The sequence below is a fragment of the Eupeodes corollae genome, chromosome 1 (genome assembly GCF_945859685.1).
Source record: "Eupeodes corollae chromosome 1, idEupCoro1.1, whole genome shotgun sequence".
NCBI classification, from domain to species: Eukaryota; Metazoa; Arthropoda; class Insecta; order Diptera; family Syrphidae; genus Eupeodes; species Eupeodes corollae.
Genome location: NC_079147.1, coordinates 20703051 through 20720004, shown reverse-complemented (window position 1 = coordinate 20720004; position 16954 = coordinate 20703051). Strand labels below are relative to the sequence as shown.

Genomic DNA, 16954 nt, shown 5'->3' with positions numbered 1-16954 from the left:
TTTCTCCATACCCATGACGTTTTTCCTGTTTCTCTTTTCTGCTGCCTTTTTTTAAGTCAAATTTCTGTGGAAAGCATTCCCCCAAAAATTTCAAATGTCGATTTTATTCACTTGGTGACATCTACCGACGCCTTAACGCAAGCTAGCGTGGTTCCTCTATGTATACAAACTCAATGGTATTAGTACGAATGAAAAACAGCAGAGTCCCAGTAGGAAATTTGCTCACCAATGAAAATTTTGTGTGAAATCGCCAAGGAAATCAGCTACTCGAATCATTGAGGAATAGCATGCAATGAAATCCTTACTGAAAGGCATTGCGTTTTTCCTATGATTATACAATCCACCCTATCTTTTTCCTTGTAAAATATTTCATTCCCGATATGAAGCACGAGATGGGTGTTTTGTTTTTGTTTATATTTGCCTTTTTCTTCTCTACCTGCCACTGAATAATACGGAGATTGGCTTCAGTTTTAGAATTTCAATGCTCGGGTTTTTTACATACAATAAAAAATTGCCGTTCCCGTTCGTCAGCCTGGTTTGCTTCGAGAAACAAAGTTATTTCCAACAACAACAACCGACGGTGATGGCGACGCATGGTTGAAGGATTGCAATGTTCGGGTTTTTTACATATCATAAAACTTCGATTCGCGATCCTCAGCCTGGTTTGCTTAGAACCAAAGTTATTTCCAAAAACAACGCACAGTGTTCGGGGTAAGTGATTTGTTTTGAAAGCATTGTTGTTTTTTCGAGAAACTGTTTTTCAGTTGAATTCCATTGTTCATAGTGTCAACAAGTGAGTAAAGCTTAAAATTATTAAAAAGAGTTTATAAAATAAATTATAAGCGTAAAAAAGTGAATATTTAGGTAAATTGGTAGGTAATTGTGTTCAAATGGACAAGGAAAATATTCAGGTAATTTTATTTAAATTACAAATCCCTTTCTACAATTATCTAGTCCTATTTTTTTGCTCTTTTTCTAAAGGCTTCCGGATCTAAACAGTCGGCAATGGACTCCATTGAATTTTTTCCCACAAAGCAGCCAAGGCGAATTTTTAAGAAAACGGTAATTATAACTATTATTATTTTATTAAATTAAATTTCTATATATCTGCTTTACATTTTGTATAGAATCAACAAGATATGATAGACGAAATGAGAGCGGACACTAAACGTTTGTGTGTCACCACGGAGCACCTAAAAAATGGGATCTGCACATTGGCAGCATTTTTTTTCAATAAAATCATAAAAATTTACATGACTGTTTTTTTTTTAAATATTTGTATCGAAAGATTTAGGTATGAGTAAAAAATAATTCCATAATAAAAACATGATTGACTTCATTTATGCACATTCACGAAATTTTTCACCAGGTCAATTTGCATTAGTGAATGAGTTACATTGGCTTCCCTAAGGAAACCACTGGTCAATATTCATTTATGAAAAAGGCGTTCAATTTTGCAAAGTGAATTCCTTGGTGAACATTCATCTCATTTTTCACCAATGTAAAGTACACAAGTATATCAGCAACTCCACTAACCCAGTGATTTCCCCGGTGTGAATTCGCGGTATTTTTCATCAACTACAATTCACTTTGGAATACACCAAATGAACTTGCTTGGTGATTTCCTCACTGAACAGTCACCATGAAATTCACAACTTGGTGAACGCCAATCCAATCCCCATGTTAATTTCACTGATGTTTTCACCATGTTTTCATGGGGTGTAGCTTCCATTCACCAAGGAATAAGTTGGTGATTCACCGATGAATTTTTTGAAATTTCCTACTGGGGTAACAGTAAAAAAAATCGTTGGCTGTGCACTAATACTGGTGTGCGTTGCTTTCGATTGTGGCATTGTGCTGTGTATTAGCACGAATGAGAAACAGAGTAGCAGTGAAAACACAGCAATCGCGTCTGTGTATTTTTGTGAACATCGTTGGTTGTGCACAATCATTTCTTAGAGTAGACGCCGAATAATTAGATTTTCTGCTGGCGTGTGTCAAGTCCAAAACAGTGTTACGTATGACAGAAAATATGGAAGCGTTTAAAAGTGATGAGCAGCAAACCGCAGCGAATCAAGAAAAAGACGAACAAGTTACTATCGCAGAAGTCTATAAAATCATTGGTTTGGGTGATGACGCGAACGATTCAGCCAAAAATGAAGAAAATCAGGCAAATGATGAGATGAATATTGGAAGTGCACACGGAACTTCGACGCCGCAAAAAGTTGGAATGGCGTTAGAATTCGGTAATAAAATTCTTTATGGTTTGTTCTTTTTGTTTTAATTAAAAAGTGAATTTATTTCAGATTGGAATAGTGAACCATTGGATTTTAACGAAGATTTAGTTGGTAAAACCTATCTGAAGTTCATATTTTTATTCAAAATTATTCGGTTTTTTTTTTTGTTTGTCTGTAGATGATTTAATCTCTTCGCAAAAATTGAGCTCATCATTGGTGGAGTTACCATCATCGCAAAATGTTAATTCGTCAAAGACAGATTCTTTGCGAAATTTGAACTTATCAATGGTGGAATTGTCCTCATCGCAAAATGTTAATTTATCAAGTGCTTCGAATGCCAGCGATTCAATTGTGAATTCGAATAAAATGCAGGCGAAAATACGGAAGGAAAATGGATTGCGCATAAAGAATATGATTGGATTCTTCAAGAACGAAGGCGTTTCTTTTTTTAAAGCCAAGCGTAAGTATAATTTATTTGCAAGTAATTTGAACGTGTTTTGAAAGTTTCGTTCTTTAGGTGTATACCAAGCACTGTATGAAGACCGAATGGATCTTGATGTTTTGATGTGCTTTGTCATTACTGGGCAAGTGGTCATCATCGATCAGAAATTAATTCTGCCTGAATGGTTACAACGTAGACCATTGTCAAAGGTTAACAAAGTTGGTGTCAAAAATTAACAATTTATTGTGCGCTGCAATTTTTGTAAGCTGCATTTAGTTATTCAATTTTTTTGCTTTTAAATCATTCTTTGTTAAACCAAATTCCTTGACGGAACCAAATTAATGAACCAAAACGATGGACAAAACGATGTCTCTCTAATTTAATTTAGAATTGAAATACAGTTATATTTGTATTTTATTAAAATGATTTATGAATATTGATTTCAAATAAAGCAACAATCAAATATTGTGTGTTGTAAATGTTATTTCGTGAAGTGTGTTGATTTTATGTGAAGCAAAATTGTTGGCGCCAAATGATTGATGTTTTTGCCGTAACTGTAAACAATTATCATGTGTTTCTCTGATTCTTTTGTTAATTTACAGCTGAATAGTATAACCGAAAGCAACGCATATCAGTATTTGTGCTCAACCAATGTGCTCGCAAAAATACATAGACGCGTTTGTTGTGTTTAATTTGTTCTCTGTTTCTCTTTCGTGTTTATACACAGCAGATCAGCACAACCGATGGCAAGGCATACCAGTATTTGTGTACAACCAACAATGTTTTCAAATCACGTTTCTATGTTGTGATACGAGCAGCATTTGTTGTGTATTGGCAAATAATGTAGAACTGAGAATTACAGCAAACGTGTCTATGTATTTTTGCGAGTACCGTTGGTCTTGCACTAATACTGGACCATGTTAACTTCGTTTGTGTTGTTGTGTGCGTACCGGCAAATTAAGCGTATCAATGTTCTGCACCGATTGGGCATTCCAATGGGAATTTGAGTGAGCGTGCAAGTGTTATCTCATATATCTGCTATTTTTCATCGTCAATAAACATATTTTTTCTTGGATTTTGGTAATTGAATAAATAGGAATTAAAATTTAGTTTCGACTGTGAGTTGATGTGTTTTATTTTTGTGTATAGTTATAATTATGCCGCGACCGAGACGTGGCGCCAATATTGGTCGTCGTACTCATAATGCAAGACGAGTTGCATCTGCTATAGCAGGTGAATCTGAAGCGGAACGTGAAGTGAGACTTGAACAGCAAAGAGAGCGTCAATCGAGATCGCGTTCTGCTCAAACAAACGAAGAACGAGTCGCGAGTAATTCTTCGGATCGAGCGAGAATGAGTCGCAATCGCGCTGTTAGAAGTCGTGCCAATGACAATATTAATCAGCGAGTAATGCGTGCTGCTTTCAATTATGATAGTGAAGTTGACTATTGTTCTCTTCCATGCCTTTCAATCGGAACTATGACTAACGTCTGCGAACAGTGCAATGCATTTAAATTTCCATCGGAAACTCCTGGAATGTGTTGTGCAAATGGACAAGTAAAATTGCCTGTTTTGAATCCTCCTCCTGAGCCTTTGAGGTCATTAGTTTCTGGTTTGACTCCAGAATCGAATCATTTTTTGTCTAAAATACAGCAGTACAATTCATGTTTCCAAATGACGTCTTTCGGCGCCTCAAATATAATCAGAGATGGATTCATGACTTTTAAGGTAATTACTGAACACGACACTAACAATGAGTTCTATCGTGAGATTGCATCAAATGTTTCATGTATGCAGATTCAAGGTCAAATCTATCATCGAATTGGATCGTTATTACCATGTTTGGATTCCAATCATTCCTTTTTGCAAATATATTTCATGGGAAATTCAGATGTTGAAATTGAACGGCGTTGTGTGGTGTCACAAAATCCAAATGATGGTAATGCATTGAGAAGAGGAATAATTGAAAGATTGCAGCAGTTTTTTCACGATGAAAATTGTTTGATCAAATTATTTCAAACTGCCCTTGATCAAATGCCTTCGGATTCTCATAGAATTGTTATTCGGGCCGATAAAGCACCTGGTGGAATTCATGCTGGAAGGTTAAACGCACCAACAATTGATGAAGTTGCCGTATTAATTGTGGATGAAGGAGCGAGCAGTCGAGATATTGTACTTCATCGTCGAGATCAAAGTGTTGTGCATGTTTCGGAAACTCATCGTTGTTATGATGCGTTGCAGTACCCAATTTTGTTTTGGCAAGGCGAGGATGGTTATCATTTCAATATTAAGATGAAACATCGTTTAACTGGTTAGTTACAATAAAATGCATCACACATTTTGTGAATTATTGATACTTAATATTCGCATTTATTTCAGGCTTGGAAATAGCAAAAAAAGTTAGTGCGATGAACTATTATTCGTACAGATTAATGGTTCGGCTGAACGAAATTAATCATATATTGAATTGTAGAAGGCTTTGCAACCAATTTATAGTTGATGTTTACGCTAAAATTGAGTCTGAACGATTGAATTTTATTCGATTTAATCAGAAAAAGTTAAAATCCGAACAATATATTCATTTGCGCGATGCAATTCAGAATGATGGGAATATCAACGATATTGGCCAAATGACAATATTACCAGCAACATATACTGGAAGTCCACGACACATGCACGAGTACGCGCAAGACGCAATGACGTACGTTCGGCATTATCATCGACCCGATTTATTTATTACATTCACCTGTAATCCTCAATGGAATGAAATAAAGCAATATATGTTTCATGGTCAAAGTGCTTCTGATCGCCACGATATTGTTGCGCGTGTGTTCAAGCAAAAATTGAAAACGCTTATGGATTTTATTGTCAAACAACAAGTGTTTGGAAAAGTTCAATGTTGGATGTATTCTGTGGAATGGCAGAAAAGAGGACTTCCGCATGTACATATTTTGGTTTGGTTAGTTGATAAAATTACGCCAAATGAAATTGATAGCGTAATATCAGCCGAAATTCCTAATCCAATCATTGATCCAGGACTGTTTGAATCAGTTACGAAGCACATGATTCATGGACCATGTGGGGCATTAAATGTCAACTCACCGTGCATGGCTGAAGGAAAATGCACAAAACGGTACCCAAGAGCATTAATAGCGGAAACAATTTCTGGTAATGATGGTTATCCGTTATATCGTAGGCGTTCACCTAAAGATGATGGCGAAACAGTTATGGTGAAATGCAAAAATCAAGACATTAAAATTGACAATCGTTGGATCGTTCCATATTCGCCGCTATTGTCCAAAACTTTTGGTGCTCATATAAATGTTGAGTATTGTAACTCAGTAAAATCTATCAAGTACATATGCAAATATGTTAACAAAGGAAGTGATTTGGCCTATTTTGGAATTGCTGGGGATAAAAGTGATGAAATCACTTCATATCAATTAGGCCGTTATATTAGTACAAATGAAGCAATATGGCGAATTTTTTCATTTGCAATACACGAAAGGTATCCAACTGTACTGCACTTGGCAGTTCATCTTCAGAATGGTCAACGTGTGTACTTCACCCCTGAGAATGCGGCGCAACGAGCAGAACAGCCACCGAAAACAACGTTGACTTCATTTTTTGATCTGTGCAGAAATGACGAATTTGCTAAAACGTTATTGTATTCTGAAGTGCCACGATATTTCACATGGAATGAATCTGCGAAAGTTTTTCAAAGACGGAAACAAGGGCAACCAGTACGAGGCCATCCAAATGTATTTTCTACAGAAGCATTGGGTCGTGTGTATACCGTTCATCCAAATCAGGATGAATGTTTTTATTTGCGTTTATTATTGATTAACGTTCGTGGTCCTACGTCATTTGAAGATTTAAGAACAGTCAATGGTGAATTGTGTGCGACTTATCGGCAAGCATGCCAGCGTTTGAATCTACTTGAAGATGATATGCATTGGGAAGCTACACTTGCTGATTCCGTAATTTCATCATCTCCACATCAAATACGAACATTATTTGCAATTATAATATCTACATGCAGTCCATCAAATCCACTTGAAATATGGCATAAATTTCGTGATGACATGACGGAAGACATTTTACTTCGAGTGCGACGTTCAGTTTCAAATCCTGAATTAGAAATCACACCGGAAATGCATAACGAAGCTTTGATTTTGATTGAAGACATGTGTATAATGATTGCAAACAGAATATTAGTGCAGTTAGGAATGATAGCGCCTAATCGTGTAGTTCATGATGTTATTAATCAAGAAATGCATCGTGAACAACAATATGATCGTAATCAATTGAGAACATTTGTGCAGTTAAAAGTTCCACAATTGAATAGTCAACAGAAATATGCTTATGACAAAATCATGGAAGGTGTGAACAATGAAGAAGGTGGATTTTACTTTATTGATGCACCAGGAGGCACTGGAAAAACATTTTTGCTGTCATTGATTCTGGCAACCATACGATCGGATAATAAAATTGCTTTTGCAGTTGCTTCATCTGGAATTGCTGCTACCTTATTAGACGGTGGTCGAACTGCGCATTCTGCATTTAAATTGCCTTTGAATATAACAACGATTGAATCTCCTACGTGCAACATTTCCAAAACGTCGGCAATGGCAAAAGTTTTGCAGCAGTCTAAGATAATCGTATGGGACGAATGTACAATGGCTCACAAAAGATCATTAGAAGCATTAAATCGAACCATGCAAGATCTTCGAGGAAATGAAAGACTTTTTGGTGGCGCCTTTATATTGTTATCAGGTGATTTTAGGCAAACTTTACCTGTCATTCCACGATCTACTGCTGCTGATGAGCTAAACGCATGTTTGAAGTCTTCAGTTTTGTGGAAATATGTTAAAACATTGCGTCTTAATCAAAATGTACGTGTACAATTGCAAAATGATCCTTCTGCAGCTGAATTTTCAAAACAACTTTTGGAAATTGGGAATGGTAAAGTTGCAGTAGATAAATCAACCGGATTAATAACATTACCAAGCAATTTTTGTAATATCACTCAATCGAAAAAGGAGCTGGTTCAACGTGTGTTTCCAAATATATTGCAGAACTACAGGAATCATGATTGGTTGAGCGAACGCGCAATATTGGCAGGAAAAAATAAAGACGTGAGCGATTTAAATGCAAGTATTTTGCAAGAAATAGATGGCCAATTTTTTGCATACAAATCAGTGGATACGATAATAAATGAAGATGAGGTAGTGAACTATCCTACTGAATTTTTGAACTCACTTGATTTGCCAGGCTTGCCATCGCATTATTTGGCATTGAAAGAGGGAGCACCGATAATAATGCTCCGAAATATAAATCAACCACGGCTTTGTAATGGCACCAGACTTTCCGTGAAAAAACTGATGGCCAATTTAATTGAAGCAACTATTCTGAGTGGTAAATATAGAGGCGAAAACGTTCTAATCCCCCGAATTCCAATGATTCCATCAGATATGCCATTTGAATTTAAACGGCTTCAATTTCCTGTCCGTCTTGCCTTCGCTATAACCATTAATAAAGCTCAAGGTCAGACTTTGAATATTTGTGGCTTAGATTTGGAGCAACCTGTTTTCTCGCATGGACAATTGTATGTTGGTTGTTCACGTTGTGGTAAACCCTCTGCATTATTTATAAACACAAAAGATGGAAAAACTAAAAACGTTGTTTATCAAAGAGCATTAAGTTAATTTTTAAAGTATTTTCATTTTCGACCTTTTTATTTGAAAATAAATTATTGTAAGAAATTGATTGTGGATGAGTTTTACTGAAAATTGATACATGGGAAAATTTCGCAAGTTTCTTTTGTGTATTCGCCCTGCGAAGCGGGCGAGGGTTTCGCTAGTTTAATATAAAAGACTTAGGTCAAGTGAAACAATGTCTAGGAATGAGAGTTATTATTGATAAAAAACAAGGTGTTATAACATTAGATCAGGAACAGTATGTGCATGAGTTGTTGAATAGATTTAATATGTCTGATTCCAAGATTGCTTTAACTCCAATGGAGGCAAAATTAGATATATCTAAAGGAGATAAATGTGAATCTAAATTTCCATACCAACAACTTATTGGCAGCCTAATGTACTTATCTGTTTTGACCAGGCCAGACATTGCTTTTTCAGTAAGTTATTTAAGTCAATTTAATAATTGTTTTACAGAAATACATTGGAATTATGCTAAACGAATATTAAGATATTTACAAAAAACTAAAAATTTTGGATTAAAATATGTAAACGGAAATGCAGATTTGGAAGGATTTGTAGATGCCGATTGGGCAAGTAACACAGTAGATAGGAAGTCATATACTGGTTATTGTTTCAAGTTAAATAATTCTGCAATTTCGTGGGAAAGTAGAAAGCAAAAAACAGTTGCCTTATCGAGTACTGAAGCCGAATATATGGCTATATCTGAAGCATCTAAAGAAGCTATATATTTAAGAAATTTACTCATTGAAATAACACAAAAAACATGTATTATAAAATTGTATAATGACAATCAGAGTGCACAGAAGTTGGCGGTGAATCCTATCTTTCATAATAGATCTAAACATATAGATGTAAGACATCATTTTGTAAGAGAAACTGTTGCAAACAAAATAATTGAAATTAGTTATTTGCCTACAGCTGATATGCCCGCTGATTTATTATAAAAAAGTTTATGCACTCAGAAACATTATGATTTTATTGAAAAATTAGGTATTATTGAATTGTAATCTTGATATAGTGGGGGTGTTATTTTTATATCAAAATTACCCCACAATGCCCTATTTTATTTATTGCCATCTATGTATCAAATATGTATGTAAAACTTACAGTCAGTATTACCAACTTATACCAACTTATGTATTATACCAAATGTAAATACCTATATCTATTATAATGAATACTTAACCTTACTTGTAATAAAGAAGTCTGTGAAGATTAACCAACGTGTTTTTTTCATTATATATAACAAACAAAATGGCTTAATATTGTATCTAATAAGGGGATGAAACAAACTTTTGCATGCTTACGTCAGCTGTTTAGGATCTTTTACCGATATTTGTTTTTATTTACATTCATAAGTCTTGTTTTACTTGTGTACGATCTTTGTATATGAAAAATGGTTTCTATTACCTATAAAGGTACAATGCGATTCATATAGATTCAACTTGTTCCTTAAAAGCTTTTTTCCTTTAGATAGCTTTATTGTAACTTCATATTAGAAGAACCAGGATGGAAAATAAATAAGATAAGAAAGAGGCAGACCATGAATGTTTAAATTGTAAGGCGATCGCCTATTGGTTGTGTAGTACAGGTAGATGTCTAAAACGACCATAGAATAGTTCACTTGCGTGCTTAGCTTTATGCAGATAGATAGATAAGGACATGTTTATGATGATAATGAAGGAATGTTATTGGTGGCTAGAAGGTACAGACTACATTCCTTCTTAAGTTTTCAGCGCAAACATGGAGTAATTACGTTCAGTCCATTTTTTTCACTAAAGTTTTAAAAAACAAGCATACGAACAAGTACAAGAAATTGCTGTTCATGTGTTGTTTCTAGTCAGGCTCTTGTGCGTTTTGGATTTTAGTTAAGAAGTGACACGTAAGCAGTAGTTGTAGAAGTTGTACGTAATACCTTTATAAATAGGTGTGTATGCGTTGAAAAAGTGATTCTAATAGAAAATACATATACTCTCTCTGGCCAATTTCTTTAACGTGTAGGTACTAAGTATTTATTTTTTTATATAGGCGAAGGCCAGTAAATCATGTGTGAAACAACCTTATTCGTAAAGAATAATATTTTAAAATCATATATACAAAGTTACCAAGATAATACTTCTTGATAGACTCATTAAAATAGATTATTGATTAAATATATCATATAAATGTGTACCAAATGCACTAATTTGGATGAAAGATAGGAATGTAATTACAATTTTGTCAAAATAATGCGCTCTTTCGGGCTCATGTACAGTTAAAAAAATTTAAAAAATAATATTTTAAGATTCAAAATTTTAGTTGAAAAATAAGTTGGTCTTCAAAAATTTAAATGCCATTTTATACATAAAAAAACCGTTGATTTTTCAAATTTTTATTTTGAAAATCGTTAGAGCGGTTTTTTTTAAAATTAATTTTTTATATATAAAATTTTCCAATTTTGTTCTAAAAATATTTTTGGAATGCAGTTGTTTAGTGATTGTAAATATACGTCTTATGTTTGAATTTCGTAAAAAATTGTTGACCCGTTTTTGAGATATAGAGGTTTGAAAAATAAAAATTCAATATTTTTTAAAAAATCCAAACAATTAAAAATTGCATTTTTGTTAATCAAATATTGTTAAGGCAATACAGGAGTTTTTTCAGAAAAAAAATTATTAAAATCAGTTCATAAGTTGCTGAGAAAATTAAAAAACAAAATAACGGTTCTATGAGCGGTACCTTTCCTGAGCAATACAAAAATATGGTTTTCTTATAGAAAGAAGCCAAGTTAAAAAATAAAATTTTAGAGAAAATTTTAAAAAAATCTATCGGTTTGTTTTTGAGAAAATTTGAATTTTCGGTTTTTGACCAAAAAAATTGTATGGGAGCCACTGTTAGTTTTGATCTTAAAAATAAAATGAAAAAAACGCCTAACGCGAATCTGCTCAAAACCTTAACTTCTGAGTTTAAACTCAATCGACCCAATGGTTTAGGCTGTAGGAGCGTGGACAGACAGACAAAACCGACCGGACGGAATCGCGGGATCCACTTTTTTCGACTTCTCTACCATCGTAATATCATGTTTGATTAAAATCTCGAGTTCGAAATTTTGCACGAATGCAAAACTTGCCATATAGTTCCTATATGTCGCAAGTAAAAATGGGAAATAGTGTAGAAATAGAACAGAGCCTTGGGGCTCACCAGGATTTATTTTGTGGCTTGAACCTTTTGTATTGAACGATCCGAAAAGTTATTACTAATCCAATGAAGCAGGGATTCATGAAAATCGAGCTTTCTTCCAAACCCTATCAAAAACTTATAAAATATTAAGTGAAATAATCTTATTTGCTCCACTATTCGTTGAAATGAACCATGAGATCACAAGTGGACCAATTGCTGCGAAAAAAGTACTGACGGTCATTAAGAGGCTTTCGATCTTAGTGATATTTTTTGAGCTAATAATTAATCAGCGTTTGCATGACATTGAAAAGAAGTGACATAAGTGCAATCGGTCGGTAATTTGAGGGTGAGGAAGATTTGGCTTTCTTGGGGATGACATCCACTGGGAACGAGACCTGTGAAGTAGGAAAGATGAAAAAACTAACGCAGTGGTTTTGCAGCTTTGAAGAATATCTCTTCACAATAATAGTGGAGGTACCATCCAGAACAGCTTTATGTGGTTAGTTCTTGCAGTGCTAAAAAAATTGGCCCTTTAAAGAATCACTAACTCTCTCAAGTACAGGCGAAGTCATAACGCACACTGGCAGCGTTGAATTGGAAGTAAATTGCCTAGCAAAGAGATTAGCTTTCTCTTAAATGCTAACAAATAGAGTGTCATTGACAACTAGCGTAGGAACAAAAGAAGAGGAAAAACTCCTCATGTTTTTCACATATGACCAAAAACTTGTGCTACTTTAGGGACATTGTCGAATTTTTCCCCGTCATTTTTGGTCATGTAAACGTTTTGTCCGTCAAATATAGGCGTTGCAGCCCTCCTAGCTTGCTTGAACTTATTCCGGTTTTACTCAGTTGGATTTTGCTTAAAACATTAAAAACTTACCCCTTTAACCTAAATAATCTCTTTCCAACTCTTTAAACAATTCGTTTTCCCTATGTCTGATGCTTTAAACCCTGTTCTGGTTAAAAGTTATCATTCCCAAGAGAATCAACCTTGTGATCATATCAGCGCTTGCGTCAACGTTACTGTCAAGGAAGCATATAGTGACCAGTTGAAGATAATTATTGAGACCAACCCAGTTGACTTTTTCGTATTGCTAAACGGTTCTCTTAGGAGCTTTTTCTTTAACGGGAGAATTTGAAAACGTGAAAGTTGCAGATATGAACCATAGTCAGATGTGTTGACGGAGATAGAACATTAATAGTCTACTTTCAAAGGCAAGAAACATTTCATAAGTGTCTGGCCGATATTCGAAGGAGGTCGTTGACCGGCTGAGCTGGTGGTTCAAATCAGCGAAAATCTCAGCAGACACTTTATCGGGTGTTGTTTGGCCCGATTGCTGAAGCCATGAGGAAACAATTTTTTTTTGGTTGAATCAGACAAAGCATCATATTCACGAAAAGTTGATACTCTGTCCAAATTAGGGCTTCGATAAAGGAAGCAATAGTGAATGATTTGCATTATTACGAAAGATTTAAAACACATACAATTAAAGAAAGAGTTGTTGCAAAAATCATATTGTGGTAAAAGCTTACAAGCAACATCATTCCTAATGTATATGGCGAGGCTATGGTGGGAAAAGAATAAAGGCACCAAGCTTTATCCATGAATACAAATTTCAGCAGGATCAGAATCCTCACCTACTTGGGTTTCTCTCAGTGCCAAACCAGCTGGCCTGTATGAAACAACATGTCGGTTTGCCAACAGAGAATTCGCCCTTAGCCTTTAATGTCCAGTCGTTACTAGTGTTCTGCTTCAGAAGTGACGAGAATCGATCCGGCCTTATGCTGCAAATCAGTAGACTTTAGTTCAAATAATCTGCTGAAGCACAAACTAGCATATGCACCAATTCTATTCGTAATGAAAACCTAACACATAAGTTAGGCTGTGGATCTATAAAAAATAAATAAATTGGGTAGCGCAACAGTCTGTTGAGAACTAGAGACTTCAAGGGGACCTACAGTTTTAAGCCAAATCCGAACGGCGAATTTGAGAATGCAATTTTCATGACAAGAATTACTCTAGGAGAATTTACCAATTCCTTGCAAGAGGCAGTACTAGTGAAAAAAAAAACTTTATATGTCATAGGCAGGGATCGAACAGAAGACTTCTGGCATAACAGTCCACGCACTAACCATCATGTCACGGGTGCTACTGTGCAACTATGGCGGAAAAAAAATGTTTTAAAGCTTTACACTGAGAAAGTCATGGAGTTAGTTTATGTATGATACTCTCTTATATCAAAAGCTTATGGCCCATATGTTAAAATTATCATCACTACAATTTCATCAAATGCAAATCAACACCCGATCAGATTTGTAGAAAACAACGATTTTTCGAAGTTTGTATTTAAGCTTCTACAAGATAAGTTTTAAATTATAACTCATTTATTTGTTTTACTATATTAGTCTCTAATTTTTTATAAACTTTTTTCGCAAATTTGAGATAAAGTCTTGAAATGATATTACGTTGAAGCTGTAAAAAAAACTGATTCCGTTTAGATGAGATATGTGGCTGATAAAAGAAAGAAATGAATCCCACATCTTGATATAGCTTAGTCCTTGGTTTATTTTTGTTCATTTAACATATCTTATAGATAAAAGATTACACAATTAGGTTTCGTTTTTTAGGAAGAAGGTAGGCATTTACACATCCTATAAAGAAGCATCAAAATTGCCTATAAAAAATGATGTTACCAATTTATTCAACATACAACATATCGTAGTCATAGAACATTCTGTATATAAAAAGCGACTTGATCAGCATCATCACAGAATAAAAATTTGATAATTTGCCAAAAGAAGCTCAAAGAAGAGTTTCTTATATTTATTACATAAATATACATTCCACCAACTATCATCCAATTATTATTCTAAGGACGACATTGTGTGTAGAGTAATCAAATGTGTAGTTTCGTTGTAAGCAAATTGCTGTCATTTGTTCAACCACATTTATCACATCCTACATAAGATACAATACATCCCATCACTGGGCTGGGCATTGGGCTCAATCCCAATGATATAGACCAAGAACGAGACTAAGAACAGGACCAAAAACCGACCAACGCACCCGCCAACCCACCAACCCCGCACAAAACAATATCAACTGGAAAATAACTTTTTTCCCTAATTACCCCCCAAATATAACAATGTCGAAATATTTCTCATACATATATGTTTATTCATAATATGGACATTTTACATATACTCGTACATACATCTAGGATATGATTCCATAAAGAAGAATTTATTGTTCCGTTATGCCAAAAAGGACAACTATCATCTTCCGCCTTGTATTATCCACTTTATGCGATTATGGCCAAGATATTCCACATATCCGTTTTAATATTAGCGCCAAATGTATATATCCTTGCTCTCGCATAAATAAAACAAAAATAAGAACAATACTCGTTCACAAAGAAAAGCGCAAAGGATAAAAAAAATTATTATTCAAAGATGAAAATGACACTAATAACAGACAGTAAACTGTGTAATGTTATGTAGTGAAAAATATGACAAGAGTCCTTCGCAAAGGATGTGCCAAATGAATACAAAATGGCCCCCACCCAACTAAGTGCGATATCTATTGTACGTATAGGCAGAGTGTAGAGATAGTTAGCCTTTCAAAGTTGCATCATGTATCCGATGTTTGGTCCACAGTCACTATAGCCAGGATACACAGGACCTGCTCTTCCATCTTAAGATTTTATCCTTTTCATTATTATTTCGTATAGATTTTTTTTTTCTTTTAATAATTTTGTTGCAAGGATAATAATGTGGATGATTAAGTTTATTATTTCCGCCCATCTTCATTATAAAATATATAAAACATTATCATCTTCATCTTATGATGGGGTCGCTAATATCGGCGTTCATAATATTTTCGAAAACTAGCCAAACGACACAATGAAAGCAAAGACAAACAAAATACATATCGCACATGTATTGTTGATATCCTGGATCCTGGCAGGATGATTCGTAAGTATTCTCTAAGTGCAAGAGGATGATGCGTCTATGTTGTATGCAAGTGATGAAGGAAACTATCTACTTTTATGATAATAGACCTCGATTATGTTTACAATATATGACAACAGGATGTTAATTTTAGTTTCAATTTATAAGCAACTCTTATAGACGCATATGATAGTTATGAGATATAAGCTTTTTGTAGTTTAGTTTTTTTTTTTGTATATTAATCTCATTTTGAATTGGCCAAGAGAGGGTTACTTAAACCCAAACGGGGCAGTAAGGAAAACGACTAAATAGTCCTTTCAAGAAAATCAGAGCCTGAAAATAGTGAGTGACATCTTCGGAAGGAAATCTTAATATTTGTCCATAAAGAAGTATCTTATAAAGGGTTTTTCAATTGGTAGATTTTGGAGCCCCGTGGCGGCCATTTTGTTTTGGTGACATCTGTCAAAACTTTTGCAAGTTACACGATTGAACAGCATGACCAAATGATAAAACTTTATTATCAAAATGAGTTTTTGTTAACACACATGTTGGGCGCATTGCGCCCATTTAACGGTAGACGTGGTGGTCCTTCACAGTCGACTCTTCAACGTTTGGTGTCCAAATTTGAGACGACCGAGAACATTGCCGCCTTCCCAGAAAATGTTCAGCAGAACCCGATGCAGTCTTTTCCTCGTGCACAAGAACTTGGCCTTTAGCAGACTTCAACTTGGCGAATTTTGCTTCTGTACTTGGGCCTACACCCGTACAAAATCCAACTGACTCCGGAGCTCAAAGTTCATGACCATAAAAAACGCCGTTCCGTTTGTTTGCTGACCTGGCTTCGAATCGTTTGGAAGAGGACCCCAATTATGGCCAAACAAATTATCTCTAGTAACTAGGCGTATTTTAAGATGAATGGCTGTGTTAAAAAGCAAAACTGCCGTATATAGGACGACACTTACCCAATGCATCCTTAAAAACTAACCGTTTCGTGTGGATTTAGAGCCGGCGGAGTAATTGGTCCGTACTTTTTTAAAAAGGACGTTACAGTGAGGCGACCACCGTCAACAGGGAGCGCTACACAACGATGATAACTAATTTCTTGTGCCCCAAATTAAACCATGTGGACATGTGCTGAAACTCCTCTAGCAACTACTTTGAACAGTTTCTTTGCAATCTGCCAAAGCGTTCTGTTTGCACGAACTTTGTTTTACTCGAAGATGCCACATTATTATATATACTTGGAATGCTTCATCAAAGAATTTTCAAAGACGGAAGCAAGGTGTTGTGGTTCCTGGGTATCCGAATGTGCGTTCAACTGACGCTCTTGTTCGTATGTATACAGTTCATCCAAGGAATGATGAATGTTTCTATTTGCGGTTGTCGCTGGTAAATGTGCGTGAGCCAATCTCATTTGGACACTTCGGACTGTTAATGGTGTAA

General features: G+C 35.1%; 2 protein-coding genes and 1 long non-coding RNA gene across 3 annotated transcripts; all 3 read left to right on the top strand.

Moving 5' to 3' along the window:
- Positions 1 to 210: 210 nt before the first annotated feature.
- LOC129942333 (uncharacterized) lies at positions 211 to 1778 on the top strand. The gene is made up of 3 exons (XR_008781019.1): positions 211 to 911; positions 982 to 1062; positions 1128 to 1778. It is a non-coding gene; the product is annotated as an uncharacterized LOC129942333 (long non-coding RNA).
- A 27-nt stretch (positions 1779 to 1805) lies between these two features.
- LOC129949646 (uncharacterized) lies at positions 1806 to 5342 on the top strand. The gene is made up of 3 exons (XM_056061264.1): positions 1806 to 2348; positions 2416 to 2697; positions 2755 to 5342. Exon 3 carries the CDS (start codon positions 3837 to 3839, stop codon positions 4992 to 4994), a length of 1158 nt encoding a protein of 385 aa, XP_055917239.1. The 5' UTR covers positions 1806 to 2348; positions 2416 to 2697; positions 2755 to 3836; the 3' UTR covers positions 4995 to 5342.
- On the top strand, positions 5111 to 8386 carry LOC129949569 (uncharacterized). The gene has a single exon (XM_056061151.1). It carries the CDS (start codon positions 5111 to 5113, stop codon positions 8384 to 8386), a length of 3276 nt encoding a protein of 1091 aa, XP_055917126.1.
- Positions 8387 to 16954: the final 8568 nt, after the last annotated feature.

Bases quoted from the DNA above. Each gene is read 5' to 3' on its own strand.
- LOC129949646 (XM_056061264.1), top strand. From the start codon at position 3,837: ATGCCGCGACCGAGACGTGGCGCCAATATTGGTCGTCGTACTCATAAT.
- LOC129949569 (XM_056061151.1), top strand. From the start codon at position 5,111: ATGGTTCGGCTGAACGAAATTAATCATATATTGAATTGTAGAAGGCTT.